Source organism: Mytilus californianus, unplaced genomic scaffold, assembly GCF_021869535.1.
Source record: "Mytilus californianus isolate M0D057914Y unplaced genomic scaffold, xbMytCali1.0.p SCAF_2, whole genome shotgun sequence".
Taxonomy (NCBI): Eukaryota; Metazoa; Mollusca; class Bivalvia; order Mytilida; family Mytilidae; genus Mytilus; species Mytilus californianus.
Genome location: NW_026262668.1, coordinates 1,498,396 through 1,522,831, shown reverse-complemented (window position 1 = coordinate 1,522,831; position 24,436 = coordinate 1,498,396). Strand labels below are relative to the sequence as shown.

Sequence of the window (24,436 nt, the reverse complement as noted above, 5' to 3'; positions counted from 1 at the left end):
TGCCACAAGAAATGGTCTACATAAATGAATATTTAACTTTCAGTTTTTGAAGAGTGTTCGTCATCCAAATATCCTTCATTACATCAGAGATGGAAAGAATGAGGATCGTTTCCTTGTTACAGAAAGAGCAACACCATTGTCACTTGTTCTTGGAGATTTATCGTCCATGGAAGTTGCCTCTGGCATTTGCAATATAATTTCAGCATTGTCGTTTCTTCATGATAAGGTTAGTATTTAGGAAGAATTGTAAATTATACCTAGTAAATTATAAACAGCAGATTCAATGCAATGAACCATTTTTTGAGTTGTTAAAAAAAATATGAATTGCCTTTAAATGCATGTATAGTGTAATAACTTTACAAATTTTGTAAAAAAGAGCTTGAAATACAAATGAAATAGGTTTTCAGTCGTCTGGGTCAGAAAATATTTTTTTCATACCAAACTAGAATATCATATTATTTTTATCATTTCAAAAAATCCTGATTAAAAACAAAGGAAAACATATGTTATAGCTTCCAATAATGTAAAATACAAATGAAGTTCTACATGTAAATGAAATGAAATACATGTAATGGCCAACTGGGAATTTAGAGTACATGAAATAAAAACATGTCCTACTAAGTGTGGATTTGCGTCGTACTGAGTGTGGATTTGCATGGTGGATGCATGCATAGATGGAGGTACTTACCCTGTTGACGCACACAGTCTCACTCCTTCTTAGAGTTCATACAAATCCATAAGTTTTTGTTTGTTACCTTGATTTGTAGCTTCTTTATCGATTTTGGGAATTTGAATATCTGTAATTTATTGCTGCATAAACTCAAAATGACCTCAGATCTAAGATGTATAAATGATAATAATGATTACAAGTTTATGGAATTTATTTTCAGGCTAATATTTGTCACAACAATATCTGTGCTGATGCAGTTTATGTCACTGAGAATGGACATTGGAAACTTGGTGGCTTTGAATGTTCCTGTCGTTTTATAGAAGCTTCCCCAGAGTTCTTAAAAAGTGTTGAAAAATTTAGAAATGAAAATAGCATAGTCCCTGAAGAAAGGGTAAGTAGTCAAAATTATAGAATCAGCACATGGTGAAAAAAAAACAAGAAATGAAAGGTATAGAATTTTGGGTCCAATTTGTCAACTAAATTTGAATAGTTTCGATTTATTGTTATTAGGTCTCAATTCCTGTTTGGTCATCCGTTGCCATCATTTAAAAAAAAAAACACTGGACCAATTTCAAACAAACATTGGCTTTACAAATTTTGTCAAAACTAGTCAAAACATTTACTAAATTTTATCATCGGTATAAGGACATCATTCATAAATATAGCTCAACATGCAGACTTCTTATACGTTCAGGTATTTCACATCCAATTTTTTATGGAAATATTCTTTATAAAGCACAAAAATGTCAGTATTCACCTCTGAAACTAACAAAACCTTTAAATAGACTTATCAAGAAGGGATATAGTTACGATACTGTTGTCAGGTCATTAAAGATTGCATATTTTGGCGTTAATATTGATTCACTTATAGGGTCTTTGCATCGGCACTAAACACATTTATTTAAAAACCAGTTGTTGGCATGACACGGGTTATGTTCTTCTCATATATGTTATGATGGTATGATACTAAACCCCTAACGGGAAGGATTGTGCCTGATATTCATATGATGAAGACATAATCTTTCAATCAGTTTAATTGAAGTCTGGAGCTGGCATGTCAGTTAACTGCTAGTAGTCTGTTGTTATTTATGTATTATTGTCATTTTGTTTATTTTCTTTGGTTACATCTTCTGACATCAGACTCGGACTTCTCTTGAACTGAATTTTAATGTGCGTATTGTTATGCGTTTACTTTTCTACATTGGCTAGAGGTATAGGGGGAGGGTTGAGATCTCATAAACATGTTTAACCCCGCCGCATTTTTGCGCCTGTCCCAAGTCAGGAGCCTCTAGCCTTTGTTAGTCTTGTATTATTTTTAATTTTAGTTTCTTGTGTACAATTTGGAGTTTAGTATGGCGTTCATTATCACTGAACTAGTATATATATTTGTTTAGGGGCCAGCTGAAGGACGCCTCCGGGTGCGGGAATTTCTCGCTGCATTGAAGACCTGTTGGTGACCTTCTGCTGTTGTCTGTTCTATGGTCGGGTTGTTGTCTCTTTGACACATTCCCCATTTCCATTCTCAATTTTATTGGCTGTATGGTCCTTATGGTATAAAGTGTTTGTGTGTTTTTTTTCCTGCAAATCAATCAACATGGCCTGTGTCTAAAAATAGAACATAAGGGTGAAATGTTAGTAATTTTCTTATACATTTGTATCTAGAAAACTATAGTAGGTAGAGAAAATTTAACTGAATAAAACTGCTCAGAAAGTCAAGATCTATCTACTGTATATTTCCGCCAAATTTAAAAGTTTTTTGTGCATTATCTTCAAAATAATAATATAATCACAGAAATAGCAAAAATGATCAGCCATACAAGATCAGCATCTACAAAAATATTAATAGTACTTAGCCCATTTAATGATTTCTAATAGGACTTTTTGCCCTTACATGACTATTAAAGACTAATTGTAACATTTAAACCTGTTATCTTAAACATTTAAATAGAAAGAAAATGTTAACTTTATTGTACGTTGCATGCTGTAAAAACTATGTGAATGAATGATAATATTAACTTGATATTTTGAAAAGTACTGTACTTTTTAGAAGCAAATAATATTGAGATCTATTTCTTATTTTTAGGGAGGAAGTTTGAATTTAACAACAGAATTTGGTCATGTAAGAGATGTGTATAGTTTTGGTGTTCTGGTAGACTCCTTACTTGAACAGTTAGAAGATTTAGGTATGGCTTGATAATTGATGGTGAATGATCATTCATTTATTTATTTTCATGAATTACAATTTTTATGGTTGAAAAAATAATTTATTTTGAGGTTACTTTATTTGATGTTTATTTTCGTTTATCTTGCAACTCTCCATTTAAGTTCATGCAATTCTGACTGTTTCATGATTTTTCATACTCTCACTCTCTAATAAACTTAGGATCAGATAATATGTATTTTGTGTATGATCCTAGGTAGGTTGACACTCATGAATACAGCTTATAGATTATTTTTACACAACTGTTTCCATTATATAAGAGCAATAATGTCTTACATTTCTGTAGTGCATGAGTTTATCCTGTTTTAAGTGTGGGGTTCTTGAAAACAATATATATACACTTGGAAGCTGTATTTATTTGTACAAAAGTAAAACTTTGCAATATGGTGCATAGACTTTTTTAAAAAGAAATTCATATCCAAATCTTCAGGAAATTTACTGCTATTGAATTATTGCCTTCCTGTACTCCAATTCGCCTATAGCTATTCCTTATGCAGTGACCTTAACATGACCCTCTCATTAGAAATTCTGTAACTGCACTACACTTGCGCGAAGGGAAAAACCAGTGTCTTCCCCAGTATTCTCACACAGCACCATGGGATTTGAAAATAGCACTGTTTCCTTAAAATTATAGCACCACATTCATAGTACATTCTATCATAAAATCCATTCAGATTGCACAATGGTAAAAAATATAGCACCATGGCACCATGGTTCCAAAAAGCCCAGGGGAGAACACTGGAAAAACTATTGTGGAAGAAAAAGTTAACAAACATGGAAGGAAGGCAGTATTAACTGATTCTAAAAGAAATTTTTTGATACACCAAATCAGTCAAAATTGTTACGACAAAGTTTAATCAATAAATTGGAAAAGGGAGAAAATACAAAAAAAACAAAAATAAACCTCATTATATCATTCAATTAGAAATCTGACTTATTGTGAAAGAAATCAAACTAGTCCACAGAATCATTTCCTCTTGGTCAAGGTATTTAAACTTTTGTCAGTTCACTTGTCCCATTGAATAAAGAAAAATATCTTCCAAGTAGATTAAAATACTTGTTGATAAAAATGTATAAATAGGACTTAGTTTAGAATTAATGCATGCATTGGTTTAAAAATTTGTTAACCATTATAATGACCAGAAACATGTTTCATATGACTTTAATTTTGTAAAATTTATATCCCTTGTACATGTTTCTTTCAGATGAAATAATTAAAACTTTTGAACTTAGAATTCAAGATGAGTGTTTAAACAGTGATCCAAAACAAAGACCAAAACTTCACACATTTCTGGAGGATAAAATATTCAGGTAGGATATCTGTATCCAGTATTTTTATTTTACAATTGATTTGTGCTACTTTATCTAGGAATCATTCATGTATATATAATATATTGTAAAAATCCTTTATTTTTTCTCATGAAAATATTGTAGAACAAATTGCTTTAATTTTTATACCATTTAATACACATACAATGTACATACAATTGAGGTCGAAGGAGCCCACCTTAACTATTTGACATATACAAGGTGTAAGTCGCCAATTACATCATGTTTTATCTATCTTCCAATTCGTCTGAGTCTATAATGTAAAAAAAATAAAATTAAAATTATCTCAGTTGCTGCATGGTCAATCATCAATGGTGTTGACAAACAATAAGTAGACATGCCAATTTGAGTATTGTACAAACTGGTCATTGACCTAGTATTTAGCAAACTTATTTTGAAGCAAATAAATAACAATACGATTTTAATCAATATTTCAAACATCAAATATTTCTTTCCTTGCAAATATTCTTGTACTTTAAACTTTGACACATCAGGATTAATTTATTTGAAGGGACTTTAGAATATACTCAATTTAACTGAGACTTCGATTCAACCATTTCTGCTCATCAGAGTTAGTAATGCATTGAAAAGACTGGAATTTTACTGAAACTGACAAAATACCTCGACTTATGCAAGTTTTTGACAAAACCAAGTTCAACACCAAGAAGTGCAACTGTATTTGTCACCAGCTTATTTGGGTAAATTTGAATAAAACTAGTGAAAAAGCTTTGAAATGTCTTTTAATCTAAAATGACACTTCAATGCTATCAACTTTGACTTTGAAGAGTTCCTTTGTAAGGAAAATTGCATCTTGGCAACTGCAGCAAGTCCAGTAACTCAGTAGCTTACCAGATATATAGATATAAGAAGATGTGGTATGAGTGCCAATGAGAAAACTATATGACCTTTTTTTGTGTTACAAGTAATGTTTTTGTTTTTTCAGTAATGATTTATTATCTTTATCAACATTCCTACATCATATTACATTGAAGAATAAAGACGAAAGAGAAGAATTCTACAGGTAATTGGAGATTTTAACATTCAGATATTTTACAGATTTGTGGGAATTTTAATCCTATATTTCTTTAACCCAAATATACGATGCATAACTTAAACACTTAAAATTATTTTCTCTTCCTTTAGTGGGAATCTTAAATTCTCTTAAGAAATAGAGTAGAAATGGTAAAAGTGTTGGGGAACAATTTGAATTGTATTTATTGTGTTACTTATTAATATCAAAGCTTCAGTGGCATATAAGGATCACTTCTGTTGTCTAGCATCATTGTCAGTGTCAAGTAATATGCCACTATTGGTATTGGAAAGTGATTGACAGAATTCAACCAAAGTTGCACAGATTCTTCTACAGGATATGAAATTATAACCTTCTATTTAAATTTTTGATCAAAGGATTTTTGTGGTTTCTTGTATCAAAATATGGAATAACACTTTGCTATTTTTGGGTATATTATTTAGAGAATAGAGACGGCAGATTGCACACATTTTACTTTGAAGACTATCTAGTTTTTAGGTTTTTTAAAGGCAAATTGATTAGTTTAGTAATAAAATTGAGAGTGGAGCAATATCGTAATACGCAAGTTATAGTGGTGAAATCTGTTTCTCTCATGATTTTTAAATGATCTCTAAACAAATTTTATCTTTCCTTTTCCAAATTTTGCAGAAAGTCGTGCTCTTTATACATGTTATATGTGACATAATCAGGCATGGTCACCTTTTTTCATGAAGTCACAATTGGAAATTCAGAAGAAACCAAGGAAATTTGTCATCATAATTAAATTTCAACCTATCATTTGCCGAGAACAAAGTTTTCTCCAGACATGAGAAATATTTTTCTTACACCGATCGAGAAATGTGAAAAAAGCATGAAAATTAGAAAATGGATGTTAAACCATCATCAGCAAGTAGTAAATGTATATTTGAGACAAACTAGTTTCATTGAAACTTTGGCCTGTTTAATTTTTATGCCCTCGCCGTAGCGGTTGGGGCATTAAGTTTTACCCTTGTCCGTCTGTATGTCCGTCCGTACATCAATACGTCCTGAAATGGGTTTCCCTTCTCTAACTTTAGTTTGCCTTAACCAAATTTTATGAATCTTATACACAATGCTTATTACTACAAAACACAGATCAAGTTTGAATTTGGGTGGTGCACTTTTACTGTTCTAGAGTTATGCCCTTTACAAATGGAAAAATTGCTGAATTTTTTGTTTCCATTCTCTAATTTTAAGTTTGCCTCAACCAAATGTTCTGAAACTTATACACAATGCTTATTACCACAAAACTCAGATCAAGTATGAATTTGGGTAGCGTCACTTTTACTGTTCTTGAGTTATGTCCCTTTATAACGTTTTATGCAAGCTGGGGCATCATCTGTGTCCCATGTACACATTCCCCATTTATTTTTAATAGAAATATTCTAGTCTCAATAAAAAAGAAATAAATAGGTTTTTCAAGGTATCAATACTACTATTTACTTGATGAAGACAGTGTTTTTTCTGGACTTTGTATTTATTAGTGTATCTTTATGTTTTGAGTCATAGGCTAAATAATATTATTAAGCACACACACACTTTTTTCATCTTTTTGTTTTTCAGAAATTTACTCCAAAGACTCCAGTCTCTACCTGAAGAAACTGTAGGAAAACATCTAGTCAAACCATTGTTATGTAGATTTGTTTTATTAGACAAAACAGCAAGGGAAGTTGTGGCTCCTCATATACTGACTCCTATTAGAGGTAAATATGTAGATTTTTATAACAAGAAAAAGCAGTGAGTAAAATTTTGGCTGATGGTATACTAACTCATCAATAAATTTGATTAACGAGAAGACAACAATAAATTATTGTTTTTTTTTGTTGCTTAATTCATCCTTTATTTTACCTCATATAATTTTATGCCCCGCCATAGGCAATGGGGGCATTAAGCGTTACCCTTGACCATCCATCTTACTGTCCGTCATTCCGTCCCTCGGTCTATCCCATTTTTCGTTTCCACACACTAACTTAAGTTTGATTCTTGCAAATTTTATGAAACTCATACACAATGCTAAGAACCAAAACTAGCAGACAGAGTTCTATTTTGGGAAGTGAGTCACTTACCGTTCTAGAGTAATACCCCTTTATAATTTGGAAAATTGCTAATTTTTATTATGCCCCCGCCGTACCGGAGGGGGCATTAAGTTTTACCCTTGTCCGTCTGTACGTACGTACGTACGCACGTACTTCCGTCCGTACGTCCCGAAATTGGTTTCCGTTCTCTAACTTGAGTTTGCCTCAACCAAATGTTATGAAACTTATACACAATGCTTATTACCACAAAACACAGATCAAGTTTGAATTTTGGTGGCATCACTGTGACCATTCTAGAGTTATGCTCCTTTACAAAAGGAAATATTGCAAAATTTTTAGTTTTCGTTCTCTAACTTAAGTTTGTCTCAACCAAATGTTATGAAACTTATACACAATGCTTATTACCACAAAACACAGATCAAGTTTGAATTTTGGTGGTGTCACTTTAACCGATCTAGAGTTATGCCCCTTTATAAAAGGAAAAATTGCAAAATTTTTATTTTCTTCTAAATATCAAGTTTATATAATATATTTTTAAAATTGGAGTTATCTTCCTTTGACCATGATTATAGTTGAATCAACTACAATCAATGCTTTATACAATGCAATGTTTAATTTTGACTACCACTGATAAAACACAGATCAAGTTGAATTTGGGTAGTGTCACTTTAACCATTATTGAGTTATGCCCCTTTATAAATAAAAAGATTGCAAAATTTTTTAGTTTCCATTCTGTAACTGAAGTTTTCCCCAGCCAAACATTGTGAAACCTATACACAATATTCATTCCAACAAAACTCAGTAAAGATCATGTACATTTTTTTTGTTTCAGTTCTCTAACTTGAGTTTGTCTCAACCAAATGTTATGAAACTTATACACAATGCTAATTACTACATAATACAGATTAAGTACGAAATTAGGTGGCAACACTTTTACCATTCTAGAGTTATGTCCCATTATAAACATAAAAATTGCTGAATTTTTTAGTTTGTCTCAACCAAATGTTGTAAAACTTATACACAACCGTTCTAGAGTTATGCGTCATTACAAATATAAAAATTGCTGAATTTTTAGTTTCTGTTCTCTACTTAAGTTAGCCTCAACCAAATGTTATGACAATGCTTATTACCACAAAACTCAGATCAAGTTCAAATTTGGGTAGTGTCACTTTTACCGTTCTTCAGTTATGTCCCTTTATAACTATATGATATGCAAGCGGGGGCATCATCTGTGTCCACATGTGGACACTATCCACATTTATTTGTTTTAGCACTCTAACTTAAGTTGTCTCATCCAAACTTTATGAAACTCATACACATGCTAAGAACCACAACAGGCAGACAGAGATCGAATTTGGGTTTTAAGTCTCTTACTGTTCTGGACTTATGCCCATTTTTATGCCCCCGCCATCCGTACGTACATCCTAAAGTTGGTTTCCTTCTCTAACTTTAGTTTGCCTCAACAAAATGTTATGAAACTTGTACACAATGCTTATTACCACAAAACACAGATCAAGTTTGGATTTTGGTGGTGTCACTTTAACCGTTCTTGAGTTATGCCCCTTTACAAATGGAAAAATTGCTGAATTTTTTGTTTCCGTTCTCTAACTTAAGTTAGCCTCAATCAAATGTTTCGAAACTTATACACAATGCTTATTACCACAAAACACAGATCAAGTTTGAATTTTGGTGGCATCACTGTGACCATTCTAGAGTTATGCTCCTTTACAAATGGAAAAATTGCTGAATTTTTCGTTTCCGTTCTCTAACTTTAGTTTGCCTTAACCAAATGCTACAAAACTTATACACAATGCTTATTACCACAAAACACAGATCAAGATTGAAAATGGTGGTGTCACTTTTATTGTTCTAGAGTTATGCCCCTTTACAAATGGAAAAATTGCTGAATTTATCGTTTCCGTTCTCTAGCTTAAGTTTGCCTCAACCAAATTTTATGAAACTTATACACAATACTTATTACCACAAAACTCAGATCAAGTACAAATTTGGGTAGTGTCACTTTTACTGTTCTTCAGTTATGTCCCTTTATAACTTTATATGATATGCTAGCGGGGGCATCGCCTGTGTCCCATGGACACATTCCCCATTTATTAACTGAGAAAGTTGCACTCTTGAGCAGAGGCATTTGTGTCCATGAAAAATGAAAAATTCAAAAATCATTTCTGTGTCAAAACATTATACCTGACTGTTTCATAATCATTTCTTTGATGGAAAACATTATTAAGATAATCCTTAACTGGGAAAATATTTATTAAAGTTATTAAAAAGAAGAAAATGTCAATATTGATAAGTGAAACAAGGGAATCACCATAAAAATAAACATTATCTTTGGCTGATTTGGTCCACAAGAAATCATTCATATCCAGGTCAAACGATGATTTACATTTTTTAAATCTATGACATGAAATTAAACAGACCTTGAAAATTACTAATTACGCAACTCCACATGCTTCTCAGTCTATTTATATTTGTATTTATGTTTTTATCGGGTCGAATGATTATCAGCAGTCTTCCGAGGTGATCCTGATGGTTAATTAGATGGTGTCTAGTCTAAAATGCACACAGAATGCTGATGCATTATAACAAATCCATGCATTGTTTATTGTTTCTTTTGGACTTTTTGTAATTTGAATTTACATTTGAATTTGTTTAATATGAATCAGATAAGAGAATTAAAGTCAAATCGGTGATCATGAATTTGACAACTAATGCAATGCCCCTTTAAAATGAACTTAAAAAAAAAAAATCCCCCAAAATAATAAATATTGTGATGTTTTTGATCAGAAGTACATACTTGAACAAAAAATATACATATAAGTCTTAAGATGAAATACCATGGCAATTGCTTTGTTAAAACAATATTTTATACAAATTGAATTGAATTGGGCAACAGACCATGTCTATGTAAGCCCTCTGCACACAACAAGGTTCAATATTTTACATCAAATAATCATCATAAAACTGCATAGGGCTATTCGTGGAAAAATGTTTGGGAGGTTTTGACACCACAAGATACATTTTCTGTTGGTAATAGGTGTGGGAGTAGTGTTGTCTGCCCCCTCCTCCCATACATTCTTTTCTAGAATAGCCCTTATGATCAGGCCTGGGGCCATTACATTGCAATGTGATGTATTACATTACAATTACTTTGTGATTCTTCCATTACAATTACAATTACAATTACATTTTTTCTTACATGTAATGCATTACATTACAATTATTTTGCCTGTGTAATGCATTACATTACACATTACTTTTTCAATATAAAAACTAAAAACATTTCAAAGACAGATTTTTATAAGAAATTGATAAATATTACTGGTTTATATGTACATATATATACCGTGTTAGAGACATAGACTTCAAATACTGGTTAATTAAATAAATTATCATATAATTTTGTTTCTAACATTGATCACTTAATCATTAAGACATCATAAAGGGATTTCAAAGGGATATAATAATTTGTCATTAAAGGTTTATCTTGTTAAATGCCTAAGGGCTCTTTGAGGACAAACATAAGTTGAGAAGATTTGATTGCAATAAAAACATTTTGATATTAATTAGGTGAAATAATAACACAGACAGGACCCAAACAACAGTTTGGTGTAAAAATGTTGATTGACATATTCAATCTTTCATTGAAATACATGTAAGGTGTGTATAGAATTATGAAAAGTTTATCAGTGTCAGGTGGTAAATCAAATTGGTCTAATATATTATTTTCTATGTTGTCCTTGCAAAATCTCAAACTATCTATAATGATTTAATACAGTAATTAACTGTGACTATAGTTTTATTCAATACTTTCTTTTGTTTTTGTTAATATTTTATTTTTATTTTACTATATTCTTCAATTTCATGTATTTTACCAATTTGTAATGAAAAGTAATATACAGTAATGGAGGGATTACACTGAAATCTAACTAAAGTAATCATTACATTACATGTAATTGTAATGCAGAAAATGTGCATTACAAATGACTTTGCATTACATCCAAAAAATGTAATATTACAATGCATTACAATTACAAATTACCATTACCCCAGGCCTGCTTATGATAATCAAAATTGTGAAAATTGCATACCTTGGAAATAAATACAGAAATTATTGCAAGGTTTTGATTATTGTGAATATTGTGACTGGATGAGTATCCCAATTGCATGCTTAATTTGACACCTATATTAATTTTTATGCATCTTTTCCTGTAATCGCAATAATTATTCTTTTTTTTTGGTCTGTCAGGTCAAAATCACAATAATAAATTCACACAATAATTTCTGAAATAACAGTATAATTTATATGAATAGCATTTGTAAATTTAACATACCAAAATTTTTATGTTTTGTAGATTTAAGTAATGGAAGATTTGCTCAGAGAAGGGAGATAACTCCTGTATTTTCAGAGTCAATATACAGATCATATGTCATACCAGAGTTGTATAAAGCTTTCTGTTGCCATGAAATAAACATAAGGACTTTATTACTCAAGTTTTTTCCATGTTATGTAGATTTATTTGATAAAGAAAAGTTGGAAGATATAATTTTTCCACAGGTAAATACAAATCTATCTTTTCTTTTCAGCAAGTTTAAAAAGTTTATATTTATATAAAGCTATGTTTGAAAAAAAATAGTCTATATCACATAAAAGTGTATGTTCTCTTGAGAAATTATTTTTGTATCAGGAAAAAACTTCTTTATTAAGAAAAATGAATTTTAAATTGGAATTGATTTTTTTTAATAACATTTTTTTTATTCACTTTAAATGTGGTAGCTTGAGATGTAAAAATTATGAAATATGCTTTGGTGGCAGAAACCAGTTATTTTACAATAAATCTTTAGAATTTCATGGATTTATGATTTAATTTTCCTGAAAAATCGTTCAAGCTTCACATATGCAAATAAAATTTATGGTTTCGAGTAACTAAGATGTGTACATGCTTATGTGAATATATAGAAAACCTGTAAATTTGGGTGTCTGACCAGCATGGAGATTTTAAAATTTATAAATGCATTGCAAATAAGGCAAAACATGTGATGCTCTGATAAATCCTCACCTTCAGAATCCTGCTTATGTCAGACAAGAATTTTAGGCAAATTTCAAGAGATAAAAGATATTCAATGAATTAGAGCCTTGTCAGCACCTATTCTTACCATCAAAATCTCAAGATATTTTTAAGCAGTTAAGCTGCTTTATGCGAGCACCCTAGATTTGTGTTCTACCCAATAAATGCTGAAATATGTGCCATTGTTATTATCTGGCTGGCTATTATGTTATTTATAACTAATTGAACACTTTTTTCATACTTTTAATTCTGGAATACAAAAAATATGACCAGAAAAACCTTAAATGATCGTCGAACCACCCAAAAGTTTTGAAGTTGCACATAGGAAGTAGTGCTCAATAGAAATCCTTATGTAGTTTATTATCCCCTGTGCTTTTGGCCAAGATGTCAAAGAACAATTGCATGAATTATTTCATCGCCGATAATCTCTAATTACAAGTCGTTTACAGTTGCCAAATGGCACAAAGCGCAGGAATATTGTATAACGGCTGTGACTAATATGACACGGAGTTGAAGTCTCAGTTGGCGGTAATTTTAACTTCGTCGACAAAACGTAAATCAAGGACGTTTTAAATTTGGTGATTTCTGATAATAATCATTTTGTTCAACCGCTAGCTTTATACCGAAAATCGCCAACATGTTATGTGTAAATCCGAGTAAATCGTATCTGACTGACAAAAACAACATTGAAAAACAATGGATGCCATAAACCGGAAATGAAGACAATTATAATACCGGATCTAATTCCGGGGGCGGATAAGGGTAATTCCGGATTTGCCGATCAAATACAATAAAAATATAATAATTCCAGGCATGAGACAAAATACATCTATCATGATGAAATATAAACTCTAGAATTGAAAACCAAAGATATATTGAAAGGAAAGAAAAAGCAGGAAATATTTTATACAGAAACTCAAAATTACTTTTAGTTCACAAATTTTCATGTCAAAAACCAATAAAATGTGACAGTATTTTCCTTATCATTAATAAATATTGATATTACATGTAGATGTTTTTATTGTTTAAACATATTACTACAATTCCATGAGGTAATTTCTTCTCAATTTTGAAGGGCCTATAAAAATCTGGAAGTTTCTTACTTTATTTTCACAGAGGAACTAGCTAATATAATATATAATGCAACTAGATATGATACACTTAAACAGTTTTGAATTTGAACTGTTTAATATAATGGTATAATTAGTAATAAATAATCAATTGTTGAGACAACACACCCACCCACAGTGATACCCTCAGCCTCCCTCAGCCTTCCTAATACAAAAAAAAAGATTATTTGAATTCATAAATTAATATACAAGACAATTACATTTATTATTAAACAAGTTAAACGACAGTGACACTGACAATGAAACAAGCTAACTTAACACCAAAAGCACATTAAAGTATCTTACTGAGTTATGAACTATTTCAAGTAAAAGCAGGACCTGGAATTTAGGTTGTGGACCTTTCAGTTTGGAGTGTCAAAGGTCCTGGACTGTCCAGTACCAAATGTTGATTTTAACCCCTGCATTCACAGTAAAGCGATTTTGACGTGTATTGCAATTCCAAGTAGAATTTACTTTTGGACATTAAACGTTTCGAATGCGTATTAAACTAATTCAAATCAGTTAATAATGTGAATCGAATTCGAATTATGTGTGAACGCAGCATTGATATATCTAAGAAATGAAGAATATTAAAAAAAGATGGACAAAATATTTGTATTAAATTTGTTGCAATTTTTGTCTTGCCTTGACAGAGTCAAAAAGTGAGACATATATATATATATAGGCATGCTGTTTTGGCGGAATCAACAATGTATTAGTTTGTGATTTTGTGATAAGGTCTGGTTTCTGGTAGGTCAATGACATTTTGTAAGTAGTTGTGTTAGCATAGGCACATCTCATTACCATAGAGAATATTTGGCCCCACCCCCTTAGTCATGGTCTATTGACTTTGAAACTTTGCATAGTTTACATGTATAGGTTTGTGTTTAGGTCAGTTTAGGGGGAACCACTAGTGGTAGGTCAATGATATTTGGTGTGCAGTTGTATAAACTTTTTCATTTCTAATTTCCATTGAGATTATTTGGCCCCGCCCCCTCAATCATGCTCTTTTTACTTGGAAACTTATGTTACTTTGAAATTTCATTTATTAGTTTTCGATTAGGTTAGTATTAGGGAAACCAATAGTGGTAGGTCAATGATAATTGGCATGTAGGTGTAGAAGCATTAGTACGTCTCATTTCCATAGAGGATATTTGGTCCTCATCCCTCAGTCATATGCATGATCTATTGACTTTGAAACTTTTACTTAGTTTACATGAATGAGTTTGTGATTATTATGATTATGTCAGTTTAAAATTACCAGTAATCTTAAGTCAAAGCTATTTGGTATGCGAACGTATTGGTATTCAAAAGTTTCATTTCCATGGATATTATATAACCCCACCCCCTCATTATGGTTCATTGACTTAGAAATTGAATTTGTGTTAAGGTTTGTTTAAAGGGAACGACTTATGAAAAGTCAATGGTATTTGGTTTGCAGTTGAACAAGCATTGGCACCTTTCATTTCCATAGAGATTGTTTAGCCTTGTACCTTCAGTCATGGTTCATTGACTTTGAATATCACTTACATGTTAAAGTATTACTATTTTAAGTGTAACATTTGCATTATCAAAATAACAAATAGGCAAAACATTACGTTGTGTTAATAGCTTATTATAGATTAGACATGTGTAATTATTATAAAAATCAGGAGATGTGGGATGATTGCCAATGAGACAACTATCCACCAAAATTCAAATGAAGTGAATGTGAGCAATTACAGGCAACCGTACAGCCTTCAAAAATATATGTTGCATCATTGCTAGGCCATTAAAACAACATCAGCATTTCTTGTAATACTAGTATACAAGAAAATTACACCATTTCAGATAGTTTCAGGTATGATTTGATAATTGTGCATAGTGGCACCAGCTGATCCAACTAAAAGCGCTAATATGGCATATTCAAACTCTAGTACATAGTGGAATTAAACCATACACCACTGTTGGACACCATAATTGAAATTATTATTCTGAAAAGAATATTCCTCCATGCAGCCTGCAACAATTAGCAAAACCTATACTGCATAGTAAGATATAAACGACCACGAAATGACAAATGTAAAACAATAAAACTAAAGCAGCCTGATTTATGTACAAAACAATTATGAAAAATAAATATGATATACAGCAACAATCAACAATCACCAAATTACTGGGTCCTCACTATGGACAGGTACATACAGAATGTGGCGGGTTAAACATGTTAGCTGGCACAAAACTCTCCCCTAACATGGGACAGTGTATGTGCATAATCTCAGACATTGAATCTTTAAAAAATAAATTGGAAATAACTTTTGAAAGTGATAGGATTGGATAGCAGAAACATTACGGTACAAACATTATTTGATACTTGAGAAATAGCTGAGATATATAGATTATACCACTGCATCGAGTGTGATACGATATTTATCCACTCGAGACAGTCACATGACAGTTAAATTTTCAAATTTAAAACGCGAGGCTCGCCGAGCGTTTTAAATATTTAAAATTTAGCTGTCGAGAGTGGATAAATATCGTATTACACGAGATTTGGTGGTGGAATCTGTTTCTCTAATGATTTTCAAACAATATGCAGGCACACTTATTCCGTCTTTTCGAATGATCTGTAAAAAGATGTGTTCTTTCTATGTGACGTCATCAGGCATGGTCGCCTTTTTTCATGCCGTCCCAATAGGAAATTCAGAGGAAAGCAAGTAAATTCGACGTCATAATCGGATTTTAACCAATGAAGAACTGAGATCAAACGAACCACACGTTGATTAAATTTTTTGTATACAATGGGTGCAGAAAGGGATAAATTGACGAAGAATTAGAGAAAAATATTTTCATCCATTCTTCCGCTATATTCATCTTAACTTCTGCCAAGTTTACCTTTGATTTTTTTAATTAACTGCCTATAGCGCCTTTGGTGCTTTGATTGTTTACATAAAACTGAATTTTTTCCCCACTTTGATTGGATACCATCAAGAGAGGAGACCCTAATTTTGACTTCTGATTGGTTCCGTATGTGAAGGAAATCCCCAACCTGTATTAATGTAGTACAATAGCCTAGAATTTACATTCATTTGTTTTTTCAGTCCACATGATGCAATTATATACCTCATTGCTTAACTATAACAAAATTTCTGTGTGGGACACATGTTCTGGTACACCAAAACTGGTACTTGCCACCTTTAAATCAGTAAATAAGGGAGATAACTCGGTGAAACCACACACATTTGCTAATTTAGTAGAATGTGTAGGATTTATCATTAATGATAAAAAGGGAAGGCATTCATACTGCCAAATACATTTAGTTGTTTTATCAAAACTGTAAATACTTATAAACAGTTATCTGCATTTAGTTTAAAGTATTGTAATAGTGAGAAGATTGTGATCACCATTTTATAATATACAATCTTATCTTGTTTCATGGACTATCCTTTTTCTGAACTCAGAGCTATTTATAAAAAGTAAATATCATATACAGGATACTTCTAAGCGTGAACATTGTTATGGTAAATTAAATGCAAATTAAGATACATCCTTACTTTTAATCAAATTACTGTTATCAATGTCTTTTGTAGATTTTACTAGGTATTCGAGATACAAATGAAGAGTTAGCTGCCCTTAGTTTACACTGCCTAGCAGACATGATATCCATACTTGGTAGAGATGTAGTAATTGGAGGGAGGAGTAAAACATATTTCATTGAAGGTCTGCCAAAGGTAAGAGTAGTTATAATATGTCACTCCAATCTTAATTGATTAGGATTGTCAGTTTTCCTACTGAAGTTCAATGGTTTTCTCCGGGCACTCTGGGTTCTTCCACCAATAAAAACTGACCGCCACGAAATAGCACAATAGTGCTGAAAATGGCACTAAAAACCAATCACTCAATCAATCAGGTTTAAAAGGGAGCATAATTGTCTGTTATGGTAAATGTAGCACATATCTTTTTCCTAACAAATGTTATTTTTTCCAACCAATTAAGGGGTTGCTGCTGATCAGAAGATACAAATCAAATAAGAATTGTATGGTCATTTATATGTTAACTTGAGAGAATGCCCAGGAAGGCATTAGAGACAATTCCTGTAAATAGTTTGAAGTAGTGTACAATCAGTACACTTAGAAAGGAAAATATAGCATTATTCTATGGAAACACTTACAGGATGTTTTAAAATTATCAAGGAAGTCTCCCTGTGTAACAACAATTTTGCAAAAAATGATATATGCAGTGTTCTCCCCAGGCCGTTTTAGCGTCGCGGCACCGAGACGCTATATTTTTTTCCCGTGATGCTATAATAATTTCAGCGACGCTATAATTATTTTGAGGATGCTATGTTTCTTGTCACTATATCGCAAAACCATGTCCTAAATTTTGAACTTTCATCTAAGTACCGCTTGTGATCATAAAAATTATATCACCTTTAATTGTAATCCCTTCAAGTCCGACAATAGAGGCAATTTAGAGTGATTAAATAGGTGTTAATTGCCCTTTGGGTGATTACTGAATGGATACGAATACCCCAAGCTGACACTTGTGACATGACTAATACCACGTGATTCAATCGCAAATTTCGACATGGAGAAAATTCAATCAAAAATCGAAAAACAATTCGAAATCTACGTTTGCATAATCCAAATTCATAGATACAAACGATTTCTCTCTTTAAAAAAGAGGTTAGGTTGTATATTTTTACAACTGTTAAAAAAATTACTTTCTTTCATTTCCGGTATCTAGTTAATCAAGAGCGTACATGGCGTATATTAAACATTTTGATTTAGAGTTAAGAAACTTCTTTAGAAAGAGATCATAATTGGCTTTAGTTTATGTTTCATCCATTTAATGCATTAAAAGCATCATATGCATTCCCAATCTCTTGTCAAACATTGTTTATTTTCGTAAATTTTTCTTCCGCCGCCATTGAAATATTTGTGTAAACTACGAATCGGAACCGGACCAGATATGACAAAATTCCGCATTTTTACGATAATAACTACAGATGCACACATGGCACAGTAGACAGAAAAAATTATCACAAATGAGAAAACTACGCATTCCACACACATTAACAGACTATTTATTAGATATCTTTGCTAAACGTATTCTTTTTGAAAATGCATTGTTTTAATATACTGACTAAAGTAGCTTAACTTTGTTAAAAATATATATCATTTTGATATAAAGAAACAACTGGGACTAATTCATTCATTGATTACCATGAAACAATGAATTTCATAGACATAATAGAGAAAAAAGTTTTTTAATTGAAATTTTATTGCTATATGATACTTTCTCTTCCCTTTTTATATAAAAACCAGTTCTTTTTTTTTGCTAGATATTTAGTATTGTATATATACAGGTTGCACTATAATAAACCATTCATTCATTCATTTAGTTAAGTAGGTAGGGTCGTTACATTGTTTTAGATGTATCAATTTTTTCACAAAGAATGAGTTTTGCCTGTTTGTATGGTTATAATACAGATGAACCTGCATTCTTTGATATAATAATGCAGAACATTTTATCCTTTAAAAACACAAGTGTTTTATTATGTGGTGACTGGAATGTTGTTTTAGATAAATTTATGGATACATATAATATCAAACATAATAGAAACCCTAACTCCCGTAAAAAACTTGATGAAATCATTGATGTTTTTGAACTACTTGATCCTTGGCGTACATGCTATCCAGAAGATAGGAAATATACTTGGCATCAGTCCTCACCTATAAAACAAAGTCGTTTAGATTATTTTTTAATTTCAGAAGACCTTTTTTCACTAATGAAAAATACTAAAATTATACCAGGTTACAGAACTGACCACTCAGCAATTATTTTCACCTTCTCAGCTTGTTTAGAGAAACGGGGCAAAAGTTACTGGAAATTTAACTCTCAATTACTCAGAGATGCAGATTATATACTAAAGGTTAAATTATGTATTAAGGATACTATTTTGGAATACTATCTGTCAGGTGATATGGAAGATCTTCTTTCTGTTGATTTGTCATGTAATGATCAAACATTTTTTGAAATATTGAAAATGAAGATTAGATCTTTGTCCATAAATTACAGCATAAATAAATATTTAAAAAAAAATTTCACCCTCAAACTTGAAAATAATATTTTACATTTAGAAACTATTATGAATCATTCTCCAAATGAGGCGGTTCAAAAATCTTTACTTGATAAAAAACTTGAACTAGAAAATTGTCGACAAAAGAAGGTTGAAGGTTTGCTGCTTAGATCCCGCTCTAACTGGCATGAGAATGGTGAAAAATGTTCAAATTATTTTTGTAAATTAGAAAAGAAAAATTTTATAAAGAAAACAATAACAGAACTAATAGATGATAAAGGTCAACATATATCAGAGCAATCAAAAATTCTAACGGAACAACAAAATTTTTATAGAAATTTATACTCAAGCAAAAAATTAGATTGTGATGATTCATCATTTTTTAATCATAACATTAAGCTTACAGAAGAACAAAGTGATTTTTGTGAGGGTAATTTAACTTTTAAAGAATGTGCTGATTCGTTAAAATTTATGACAAATGGTAAAAGTCCAGGTTCTGATGGGTACACAGTAGACTTTTATAAATTTTTTTGGAAAGATATTGGTCCTTTCATCTTTCGGTCTCTTCATTTTGGATACGAGGTTGGAAAATTTTCTGATTTTCAGTATCAAAGTGTAATTACATGCATTCCTAAGGAGGGGAAAGACAGACAGTATATAAGTAACTGGCGTCCTATTAGTCTTTTGAATACTGATATGAAAATAGCTTCTGCTGTTATAGCTAATAGACTTAAACCAGTTTTACCATTTGTCATAAGTGATACACAAAAAGGTTTCATCAAAGATAGATTTATGGGTGAGAACACACGCCTTTTATATGATTTAATGCACTATCTTGAAGAAAATAATAAGACAGGTCTTTTATTACTTGTTGATTTTGAAAAGGCCTTTGATTCCCTAGAATGGTTATTTTTAAAAAATTCTTTAAAAAGTTTTAATTTTGGGCCTTCAGTTTGTAAATGGTTTGAAACTTTATACTCAGGGGCATCAAGTTGTGTTATAAATAATGGACATACTTCTAAGTTTTTTCAATTGGAAAGAGGCTGCAGACAAGGAGATCCTCTTTCACCCTATTTATTTATAATTAGTGTTGAATTACTATCTTTAAAATTAAAAGATAATCCTGAAATAAGGGGAATAACTGTAAATGATAATGAATCACTTTTAAGCCAGTATGCAGATGACACATTCCTTATGTTAGATGGAAGGGAAATATCGTTGAGGGAAACACTTTCATGTTTTGAATCTTTTTATAAAATTTCAGGTTTAAAAATAAATGCTTCAAAGACAAAAGCACTATGGGTTGGAAACAAAAAGTATTCAGATATGATTCTTTGTCCTGACTTAAAACTTCATTGGTCACATTCAAATTTTAAACTTTTGGGGATTTAATTTTCTTTAGATTTAAACTGTATCACAGAAACTAATTTTGCCAAGAAGATTAAAGAAGCCTCTGCAATCCTGAAGAGCTGGCAACATCGTAAACTAACATTATTGGGGAAAATTACAGTAGTTAAATCACTTGCTCTTTCAAAATTGGTACACTTAATGACTGCATTGCCAAACCTATCACAATCCAGGTTAACAGAGCTCACTTCATTATTTTATAATTTTATATGGAGTGGAAAACCAGACAGAATTAAGCGTAACACACTTATTGGTGATATTTCACAAGGTGGACTTAATATGGTACATCTTCATTCCTTTAATATCTATTTAAAAATTAGTTGGATAAAAAGACTGATGTCAAACCCAGTTGGTGGCTGGCAGCAGTTGTTACTTGCAGACCTTATACAGTATGGGGGTGAAAGGGTTTTACATCTACAGAAAGAAAAGCTGATTGAGATTTCTAAGAAATGTAAAAATCCGTTCTGGAAGGATGTTTTACTATGCTTTTCTATCGCAAAACCTAATACTGAGAATTCTGTCAGTGACATTTTATCATTAGATATTTTGAACTTTTCTTCTTTGGATGATTTCCCATATTATATTCAATGGAAACAAGGAGGTGTGCAGTCAGTAAGTGACCTAATTAATAAAGAAAATATGAATTTTTATAAATTTGAGCAATTTCAAGAAAGAGTAAAAATCAACAATTTTATCAAATATCATGGTCTGATTTCAAGAATCCCTCAGACTATGAAAAAATACCTTAAAGAGAACTGTTTAAAGCAAGATTTGGATAAGCCTGATAATGGTGATATTTTTTTAAAGAGAATTATAGGTAATGTGAAAGCCAAATTTGTATATAAAAATTTAGTAAATAAAGTTATTGAACTACCAACAGTCAAGTTTTCGAAATGGGAAGAACTGTTGATTATTGATACAACAGAATGGTCAGAATATTTCAGGATAACCAAAAAATCATGTAGAGATGTTTATTTAAGAACTTTTCAGTACAAATTTTTGCATAGAATCATAGCAACTGATACCTTTTTATACAAAATTAAATTAAAAGACACCAAGATGTGTACTTTTTGTAAACTTGGAGAAGAAACTATTGAACACCTTTTTTTTGAATGCCCAATAACTTTTCAATTGTGGCAGTCTTTTTCAAATGCAGTAAAACTTTTTTTTGTAAACTTTGTTCTTAACAAAGAGAATGTGTTTCTTGGTTGCAAACATGAAAGTTTATTACTGAATCTGTTAGTCATAATTACAAAAAACTATATATACAAATGTAAATTAAATGAAACAAAACCAAATATGGTTGGGTTAAAGAATAGAATAAAGAAATACCAATTTCTTGAATATTATATTGCAAAGAAAAATAATAGAGTCCAAGTGTGTGAAAAATTTTGGTCTCCTTTACATGTAATATTTAATTAATTATTGTTTCATATAAGTGAGAGAATAAAATATCTATATATCATGAGCAAATATTTAGCCTTGAGTTTTTTTTTTTTTGGTTTTTTTTTTCTTTAAAATATTTTGTTTTTAAAATGTAAGTCAAGATACATCATGTACATATTGTAGCAAAACAAATGAGTGAAGAGTATTTGTATTGTATGAGAGAAAGTCAGAGAGCGAGAGAATATAATCAAATAAAATTTATATGTAACCTTAAATACCACATGTATAATTATAAAAATCAACTTGTCAGTGATATATATTGTATACTGAATTATTTTTTATATGTAACCCCTTGATACCCTTGTCAGGTGGTAGTGTAGGGGTACATGTATATTAAATCCTGACTATTGAAAAACAAATAAAAGATAAAAAAAAAGTAGGTAGGGTAACTGGAACCACACATATATTTTTATTTGGCCCAAGGGGAAAAAAAATAATTCTGTAACTATAAATGAATAAAGAAAACATAAACTGAAACAACTGTTATCATGGTTATAGTTTAATTGTATTCTCAGTTATGAATTGAACAATATAAACATATATAACATAAAGGAAATAGATCATCGCCGCGACGCGTCAAATCGTTTATTTTTTTTACGCCAAATGTGATGCTATCCAAAATTTCTGGGGAGAACACTGATATATATATGTTACCGGTTTCCATAGTTTATTATGGGTTATTCCAGAATTAAATATATGGAGGATTGGAAGGCACCTAATACCGTCTTTTGGGGTGAATAGTGCGCATTTGTGTATAGTGCGCACCCCCTTTATGGTCCAAGAAACGTGAGAAAAAAAGTTTATTGTTCGTATAAGACTCATAGACATTTTGGGAAAAGTTACAGCTCCAAAATCGGCAAACAGGAAGTTTTTTAAATGGACACCAAAGTCGGTGAATTCCGTACGGAACATGTTATTAATATGAAATTGCATATACTCTGACAAATGAATAAGAATTTTATTAGATTGAGATAAATCTACATTTAAGTTTGTTTTTTTAAAACCAAATTTAATAAATTGTTTGAGTATCAAGGACAAGATTAAATATCCAAATTAATGTTCTGATTGAAACAATAACATAATTACGAATCAGTCAAATGATTATCATTAACATCATTAGTGCTGTAATAAATTGTTAAAATCTCATTATTTTTATTTTTTGTTTGTTGATTCTAGCTGTTAATCCGGATTATTACACCTCAATCAACTGGTCTAATCGATGTCAAAACAAATCAGTGACAGGTTCACCTTGTTCCTAATTAAATTTGTTCAGGTTACAGGTTACAATTATGGGATTATCATGTTTTAAATCATAATTTCTTGAACGGTTTTAAACAGTTGTTTAAAAGTTACAAAGTAGAAATGTATTTATAAAAATAAACTTCTCATAGACTAAATCATCACTTTACAATATCAAGTCACATGACTGGCGATCATCTGATACATTAGAAAAAATGGCGGTTTAACTTTTCTTCTACTCTCCATGATGAACACATACAAAAACAGTAAGTTATGACAACAAGGAACACTGAGGCTTATATAACCGACAACAAAAGCTTTATTGTGTTTTTATTAAGACATGGCAAATTTCCGGATTGCAAACAGATGGACAAATTTATTCGATAAACGTAACCACAGAGATATAAAATGTATTTTATTTGAATAAAACATGACAAATCAAGAACAATAAGATACATATTACAAATATAACATGTAAAACATAAAAACAATCGAGGTTTTAGCAAAAATATTCCGTACTCTTCACTTCTCCTGGAAATTTCTTTGTGGGAGTTTGGACCTGAAAAAAAACTAAGAAAATGTCTGTAGGCATGTATAACACGCACACCTCTTACAAGAAACATGACCCAGGGTATAAATGTGTGCACTATACATACCAAAAGACGGTAATGATAATTTAGGGACAGTGCGATTAAAACAATTGTTACAAAAAATTAAAGAATAATGCATTGATGAATTAAACTTCTAATTAAAATTGTACAGGTTTGGGATCTTTGGGAAAAA

The 24,436-nt window shown here is 31.1% G+C and overlaps 1 protein-coding gene across 1 annotated transcript in view; it reads left to right on the top strand.

Annotated features, from left to right (window-relative positions):
- LOC127729047 (protein-associating with the carboxyl-terminal domain of ezrin-like) overlaps nucleotides 1–24,436 on the top strand; it is a 40,037-nt gene that overhangs the window by 2,253 nt on the left and 13,348 nt on the right. The window contains exons 2-9 of the mRNA XM_052236671.1: nucleotides 44–226; nucleotides 891–1,061; nucleotides 2,754–2,853; nucleotides 4,097–4,202; nucleotides 5,164–5,241; nucleotides 6,832–6,971; nucleotides 11,678–11,880; nucleotides 17,070–17,210. Of these exons, the coding sequence (XP_052092631.1) occupies nucleotides 44–226; nucleotides 891–1,061; nucleotides 2,754–2,853; nucleotides 4,097–4,202; nucleotides 5,164–5,241; nucleotides 6,832–6,971; nucleotides 11,678–11,880; nucleotides 17,070–17,210 (1,122 nt within the window). The remainder of the gene's footprint in view (nucleotides 1–43; nucleotides 227–890; nucleotides 1,062–2,753; nucleotides 2,854–4,096; nucleotides 4,203–5,163; nucleotides 5,242–6,831; nucleotides 6,972–11,677; nucleotides 11,881–17,069; nucleotides 17,211–24,436) is intronic.